At 40.0% G+C, this 8572-nt stretch overlaps 1 protein-coding gene across 1 annotated transcript in view; it reads left to right on the top strand.

Annotated features, from left to right (window-relative positions):
• The window catches only part of LOC107886544 (peroxidase 5-like), a 16664-nt gene extending 8130 nt beyond the window's left edge, over positions 1-8534 (top strand). Inside the window, exon 4 of the mRNA XM_041075713.1 lies at positions 7973-8534. Within this exon, the coding sequence (XP_040931647.1) occupies positions 7973-8496 (524 nt within the window). The 3' untranslated portion in view covers positions 8497-8534. The remainder of the gene's footprint in view (positions 1-7972) is intronic.
• Positions 8535-8572: the final 38 nt, after the last annotated feature.

Genomic DNA, 8572 nt, shown 5'->3' with positions numbered 1-8572 from the left:
CATTCTTGATTTCATGCCTGTTTATGGTGAAATACAATAATTTCCATCTCATGCCCTTCCTCAGAATCTGAAATAGCCAACCCTCTTTTTGCCATTTCTTTCCAGACCCGTTTCAATGGAGTTTTTACTTCAGCAATGTCAGTCTTGACTTCTTCTCCCGTACCTTCGCTAACCATATTCACCCCCTTATCTGCGTGATTAGGTAACGGATTCTTTGCGTTAGGTGAGTCGTCAAGTTTGACGACACCTAAATTGATAAGTCCTTCTACTACCTTCTTGAAGGCGGTGCAATTTTCTATCGAGTGCCCAGAAATTCCCGCATGATAATCACATTGCGCGTTCGTATCATACCATTTTGGATACGGGGGTTGTAGAGGACTCAAGTAACGAGGAGCAACAACATGTGCATCGAATAAAGTCTGATACAACTCCTTGTATGACATCGGGATTGGCGTGAATTGGGGCTTTTCAGTAGTTTGCCTAGCTCCCGATTCTTGTCTTGATGATCCCTGTTGATTAGCAACCACTTTCTTTGGTTGATTCACGGTAATTGACCTACCATAAGCATTCACATTATTCACTTCATTTTCTCTTTCCTCAGGGGTGCCCTCCTATTATTTTCTCCTCCATCTATTTTTCCACTTTTAATAGCATGCTCAATCATTTCACCATTCATGATTATATCCGAGAAATTTTTTAAAGCGCTTCCCAACATGTGAGTGATGAACGGGGCTTTCAAAGTGTTAATAAAAAGCGTCGTCATCTCTTTTTCCAAAAGCGGTGGTTGCACCTGAACCGCCACCTCTCGCCACCTCGGCGCATATTGCCTGAAGCTTTCGTTCGATTTCTTCTCTAAATTTTGCAGAGTTATCCTGTCAGGCATCATTTCTGAGACATGATTGTATTGTCTCAGGAAAGCCTGTGCTAAATCCCTCCAAGTAGCAATTTTGGCTCGGCTCAGCTGATTGTACCACTTTGACGCCGCTCCCGTAAGACTTTCCTGAAAGCAATGTATTAATAATTGATCATTATTAATATGCCCCGTCATTCTTCTACAAAACATAGTAATATGGGATCCTGGGCAACTAGTCCCGTTATATTTCTCGAATTCCGGCATCTTAAATTTGTAAGGGAGCACCAAGTCCGGAACCAAGCTCAGATCCTTTGCATATATTCCATAGCTTTCGATGCTTTCTATTGCCCTAAACTTCTCTTCTATCCATTTCCATTTCTCCTCAAATTGTTTTCGAAATTCCTCCTTCGCCTTGTCATTTTCAACCATCTCGTCAAGATCTGGGACAGTAATATTATTCGGGCTATCACCGGGATTAAAACCTGCTCCGGGTTGAAAATTCATTGGGATTGAAGCATCGCCTTGGAACTGCTGGGGCCTAACCGACACAGAGGGTCTCCGCGGATGCAGCTCAGTCTGTACTTGCGTATGCGGAGGCGTGAAACCTGGAGGATAAAGTGGTTCACCATTGTTTTCTTCTTCACTAACAATCACAGGACCTTTACCCTTATCTACTCCCTTCAATATTGCGTCATCTTAGCCACCAGATCATTTTGGGACTCCTCCATCTTTTGCACCATGTCACACTGAATCTTTTCTATTTGCTCTTTCATTTGCGCCTGCAACTGGTCTTGCATTTCTTTTTGAAGTCGCTCTAGCTTTTCCAACCTTTGGTCCATAATTTTTGCCTTAGCTCGGGTGCCGTAACTTTGTTGGTTTTCCAGGTTAACTGAAATGATTTTATTCGATTAGGTTTTTAATGGTCATTAATGCATATGATGTGATGCAATGCATGAAAAGAATGCAAAGAAAAAGAGGCACTGATTCTAATTCAACTTCATTAGAAAACTTTACTAGATAAAGAGTTTCTTTACATAAAATAGACTACATATATGGCTTTGCCCTTACACTCAAAGCCTTAACCTTTCTAAGAAGCCAAGCTAATTCTCGGCCCCTGTCCGACTCTGACTCATACTTCAAACTTAATAGATCAGCCTGAACCGCTAGAGTTTGCAGATGATCAGCTACTTCGCGCACTTGAGCCACCGCCTCTCCCATAATATAATCTCTTTCTCTAATCTGCTCTTGAGACCGACGGAATTGTCTTTGCCACTGCTCATTATTTTCTTCCAGAAGCTCTATCCGGATTTCACTATTTTGCAATGCATTCTCTAGCCCTCCTATTTGTCCTTTTAATTCTTCAATCTTGTCTAAGCTCGCCCTTAATTCCACCGTAGCATTACGATTACAGTACTGGTGAAGCGATCTTTCTAGTTCAGTTATCCAGACCTTCAACTCCGTCTTCTCGTCTTGGCAAACTAGTAGACTCTTTCCCAAGGCGACTTCTCGAGCCCGAGTATCCTGAAATTTCTTTTCCCATTGATTAGCTTTCGTCTTTTCCTCCTGAATTTCTTGTCGCCATTGTTCTGGCGTTTTACCCAAGCCAGCAGCTCTTACCGACCTACGTAACTTCTTGTAATCTGTCTTCAGGCTGTCCAAATCTTCTTCTGCTTTGTTCTTTCCTTTTCTCAATTTATCGGCCTCTAATCTTTGAATGTCCACATCCAGTCCTAACTGCATTTTTCTTCCTCTAGTTGTTCTATCTTCTTCCCCAATTCTAAACTCCTTTTTTCAAATTCTTGTTTGATGATTTCCATCTCAGAAGGCAAAACTTGTAAGCGTTCCTCTAAAGATCGAGCAATTTCTGAATTTGACGCCGGGATGTTGTCGTTGATCCTTTGATTACGCCACTGACTATACTCGGGGGTAATTGTCGGACCCACGGCTATGATCTTCATTCGACGAGTCTGGTTCCAGGCACTAGACATTTCTCGAACCTTCTTCTTGTAATTGTCCTCCCTATAGGAAAAATCACAATAGGCCAACCCCTGCGTTGCTGGTATGAATTGTCGTGATCTATACTGTCTTGATACGAGTAGAGGAGCATATCCGATAGCTCCCCATATCCCGAGCAGCGGAACCCAGTCGAAATCTCCACATCGGTACAATATCTCATCAGGAATTAACCAAGGAGCCCTCCATTCAATATCTTCATCCTGGAGATTCTAGAGTATCTCTATCCATTTTTCTTCTGAAATATCATCCCGTCTTGGCGTGGCCACCAATTCTTCTAGAGGGGAGTAGCTATCAGAGAATACCCGATAAGAGACTTTTTTGACTTTCCAGAAGTGGCTATGGAACCATACCAATAAGAGCTGCGCGCATCCAATAAACCTTCCCTCCCTTGCTTTTCGACACGCATTCAAGGATCTAAAAGTTTCAGCGAGTATTGCCGGAACCGGTGTAACCCCTTTACTAAGCCGATCAAACAAATCAGATACAGCCTCGTCTATGTATCCTAAAGCTTTGGGGAAAACCACTAGTCCATAGATACCTAAAGCGAAGACATCGACCCTTTTCTTTAAGTCAGGATGTACAAGCACCAAATCTCGCAAACTTTTCCAAGGAACACATTTACTGTCGCCCTTCTGTTGGATCCGGGCAGCGACCCACTGCTCGCTCATCCCAGTGATGTTCATTAATTTCTTTAACAACGGAGGGACACAAGCAGCTATGGAATAAGCCTTGTCGACTTGAATCTTTGGGCACCGAAGCAAGGTCGTATACTCCTCCACAGTAGGCGCCAAATCTACTTTCCCAAAAGTGAAACAACTATAGGCAGGATTCCAAAACTGAGCAAGGGCTCGGAATAAATACTTGTCCACTTTGACACTAAGCAGATAAGGTAGGTCACCGTAGTTACAATAGAACAGCTGCTTGGCCTCGACATCCCATTGATCCCAGACTTCTTTCATTTCTCGAAGGTCATTCTGGATTACACTGATACGGGTAAAATCTCACAATTCTGACACGTACCCTTCGGTAAGACTATCGCCTTTCTCTCGTTGTGTCATTTCAGCCCATATTCGCACAGCTGCATTATCCTCTACTTTATCAACAAACCCCTTTTCCATGATAAGCTTTCTACCAAGAAACTGAACGTGAATCGACACCTCTTTTAGAATGAAGATGCCATGCAATCACAAACAAAGTAAATTAGCATTAAACACAGAATAAGATTTAAAATAAGCGACAATAAATACAACATTCATTTAGGTAAGCACTAAAATTTGGAGTAGCTCTACCTAGGTCAGTTCCTATGGCTCATTACATGTGGTTTGGTTCTAAAGTAGGGTACCTGAACCAGCAGATTCCTCGATCCTCACCCATTATAGGCTCATACGGACCGAGTTCGGTTCAGGGGGATACATTTCCCTATGGCCATGCGGAGATGAAAATCTCACGAAGACATAGGTACGGATATATCCCGAAAGCGATTCACTATCCCATGCGGAGGTGAAAACCTCACGAAGGCGTAGCTTCTCACTCTCACTTAAAAAGGTGTGACCAACGGTCATGCAATGCAATGCGGAAAGATACCAAAATTTAAACAAACAGAGCAATTATAAACCCCAATGATGATGATTATGATAAAGACAGATAAAATGCGATGAAAGGATCGTAATTTTAAACCAAATTTTCAATTTTTGACAAAAGACAAAAAGTAATCACCACGTGGCTTGACCCTCTTATCGGTTTCCCCAGCGGAGTCGCCAAGCTGTTGGCACCATTTTTTGATTGAAAAACGGGGTCGACTTGGGTTTTGAAAATGAAAAAGGGAGTCGCCACCAATCCTTTTTGAGGTGTGATTGGGTCACCTTGGAAAAAGGTTGTTTTTAATAAATAATTTGATTTTATTAAAACAACGGTTTTGGTCTACGAAATTTAGAAAATGGGTTCGGGAGTCGGTTACGTACGAGGAAGGATTAGCACCCTCGTAACGCCCAGAAATTGGTACCTAGTTGATTATCTAATGTCTTGATGTCAAAAATTAAGAACTTGAGAGAATTAAAAATACGATCCTTGTATTAAAATGAAAATTTTGGAAAAAGAAATATATTTCACGTTAATCGAGAAAGAGAATCATATCCAGTAAGTTAGAATACAATATCTCAAATTTTCGATACGCGAATAAAAAATGCTTATTTAAAAGATATTTTAGCCATATCGGATTTAAAAATGAGATCACGACCAGTAAGTTAGGACGTGATTTTTTAATCCCGAGGTCATCTAAAATTTGAGTTTAGAAAGATTCGTACATTTAGATTTATCGAGAGAATCGAAACCCAGTAAGTTAGGGCACGATTTTCTCGAATCCAAACACGAAATGCCATTTTAAAAAAAATTTTGTTATATCGAGTAAAAATAAAGCACAAAATTATAGTGAAAGCAAATTACATTATTTATGTATGGCAAAATCATAATGAACATGAAAATATAAAAACGATGCAAGCTATAGCAATCAATATGAACGATCAAACTTACAACATACAAAATAACAAAATAAAAAAACGAATAAAGTTAAATCATTCATTCAAAATAATAACAAAATGAAATAAATAAATAGCAAATACAATTAAGTATAAAAAGATATATATAGACATGAACTAAAATATGTGTATACATGAATTAACAAAATATATAAAGTATATTTTATATAAGATAAATAAATATGCGTATATATAGAAATATGTACATATAGGTGTATAAAACTATGGAATACGAAGATAAAGGAATATATATAAAAAGTAAGTGTATATATATTGTAAAATAAAAGAAAATGTATATATGTACAAACTAAAGTTTAAAACTAATGAAAACATACATATGTATACAAATAAATACGTTAATCTATATACATACTAAAAATATATTGAAAATGTGTATGTGTATGCGGATTTAAAAAATATAAAAAAGGGTGTATTTTAGACTATAAAGATTATATATAAATATGTATGTATTTATGAAAATGAAAATGCGTATATAGATATATATATATAGGTACATAAGTTGTAAAATATATAAAAATATATATGTACCGGAAGTTTAAATAAAATCAATATAAATAAATAGGTAATAATAATAATAGTAATAATAATAATAATAGGACTAATTCAAAACGGGCACGAAACCTCAGGGCTGAAATCAAAAATAAAACAGAATAAAGGATCAAAATGTAATATGCGCGAAAAAAGGGGGACCAAAATGGTAAATACCCCGAAGCCCCAAAACGCAGTGCAGCAGAGGGTCAAAATTGAAACAGGAATAAAAGCTTGTGGTTAAATTAAAAAACAGAAAAGAACGAAACAAGGGTCAAATTGCAACGCGTTGCAAAGTCTGAGGGACTGCGCGTGCAATTATACCATTTAAAGAAAACACGCAGATCCTCCCCCGGGTCGGGTCACCGCGCGGGTCAAGAGGGCCTCAAAACGGCGCCGTTTTATGACTTGTATAAATATAAAAAAATGCCCAAAAATATCATTTTCATTACTTTTCTAAAAAAACAGAGAGCTTTCTCTCTCTCAAGCCCCCAAGGCCGGCCAAGACCCGGCCGCTTCCGATCATCGGGCCACCCTCCGTCAACCACCGTGCACGGTGGTCGGAGGCACAAAATCGGATCTTTTTGGTCCCCTTTGAAGCCGATGGCCTCTAGACCACAGATCCGTGGTGGAATGACGAGAAAGATGAGCCCAAGATCCGAAAATGAGGAAAGACCGCTCGTCTCCTCCTCCACCGGCGACGACGAAGACGGGCTCCGACGCCGGCCTTCGAAACAAATAGGTACTTTTCTTTCCCCTTTTTCTTTTGTTTAAAAGAGTAGTGTAACAAACAAAAATAAATAAAGAAAAAAAGGAAAATAGAAAACGCCAGAACAGAAAAGAAAAATGGAATCTACCTTTTCAATTTTTTCTTCTTTTTATTAAGTTGTTTTTTTTCGAAGGAAGACCCCCGTTACATTTTCTTTGTGTCTTTATATAGCCGATTACAATACATCTTTATCTATTTCTATTATTTTGCACTGTTTTTGCCTCTGCTTTGCGTGCTGTCTTTGCAGGTAATTGATGGGAGTAGCTGGTGGCGTCGGTGGCAGAAACTAGAGCGGCGGTAGACGTTAGGAGCCCCCAGGGACGTGCGGCGCCTTAGCTAGGGTTTCAGAAAAGCTGAAACCCTAGTTTGACTTTTGTTGGGCCTTGCTGTAATGGGCTTGTTTGGATTTGGGCTTTGTTTTATTTGGGTTTGGCATTTGGGCTTGTAATGGGGCTGTTTGGGTAGATTTAGTTTGGGTTTAATTAATTTGATCCTTGGGTCTCTGCTTGTTGGGCCCGGGCATAAATTAGGCTGTACAATGACGATGCTGCTGCCATTTTTCTCCTCAATCCCAACTACTGTATACGTGAACAGTACCGTATACGTGAATAGTTCCGTATACGTGAATAGTACCATATACGTAAATAGTGCCGTATACGTGAATAGTACCGTAAACGGTCGTATTCCCCAAGTACGAACCTGGCTCTGGTACCAATTGTTGCGCGGAAGCGTGTGAAAGAGTAAAATTATTGTACTGAAAAATACACTAAGTTCAATTCCCAGGAAAGAGAGGTAGATCACGAAGATCACTTAAATACCAAGTCTTTCCTAGCCAGAATATCCCTCTATCGTAATTTAATAGCACAATAAATCACTACAATCACATTCACAAAATATGCAAAACAAATAATAAAGAACACCAGAATTTTAACGAGGTTCAGCAAATTTTGCCTACGTCCTCGGGCACTACCAAATATATTTCACTCCAAAAATTACAAGTGAAATTTACAAATAGAGAGAGAGAATAATGCCTTAAGTAGAGAATGGCAATTATGGGATGAAGAAAGTAAGCAATGGTTAGGCCTATTTATAGTTGAGGTTCAAGGATCAACTTGCAATGTCCCTATACAATTAGGGACCAAAATTGCAATTATCCCATGCCAACTTTTAACCCAACTTGCCAACCAATATTACTTTCTACTTTCGGTGCCCACCCCATTTGACTTTTCAAACAATGGTGGGTTCCAATAGTAACACAAAACCTGCCCCCGCCATCCTTCAACGCACAACAAATTGCTCAACTTTTCGTAAGGAAAGGGATGTCAGTGGATGAGATGGTGACATTATCGGGGGCACACTCCATTGGTGTCTCGCATTGCTCTTCCATTTCCAACCGACTCTACTCTTTCAATGCCACTCATGCCCAAGACCCTTCTCTTGATCCTAACTACACTGCCTTTTTGAAAACCAAGTGCCCACCCCCAACATTTGCGGCTGGTGCTGGAGGGGATCCAACCATGGTGCCACTTGACAGTGTCACACCCAATCGCCTTGACAACAAGTACTACATTGAACTGAGGGGTCGTCGTGGTTTGCTCACCTCCGACCAGACATTGATGGACAGTTCCTTGACCTCCGCGTTGGTGTTGAGCAATGTGAGGCACGGTGCAGCCTGGGCTAAAAAGTTCGGCAAGGCAATGGTGCGTATGGGTTCCCTTGATGTTCTCACTGGTGCACAAGGTGAAATCAGGAGAATTTGCAGTGCGCCCAACTGATATGTTACTTGAAACGACTCCTACCCCTACCTATATATCTTTCAAACCCATACTTGCTTATTTAATTTGTTTAATT

This window comes from Gossypium hirsutum, chromosome A08 (assembly GCF_007990345.1).
Source record: "Gossypium hirsutum isolate 1008001.06 chromosome A08, Gossypium_hirsutum_v2.1, whole genome shotgun sequence".
NCBI lineage: Eukaryota > Viridiplantae > Streptophyta > Magnoliopsida > Malvales > Malvaceae > Gossypium > Gossypium hirsutum.
The sequence above is the reverse complement of the archived record's forward strand: the minus strand, read 5'-3'. Positions and strand labels throughout refer to the sequence as shown.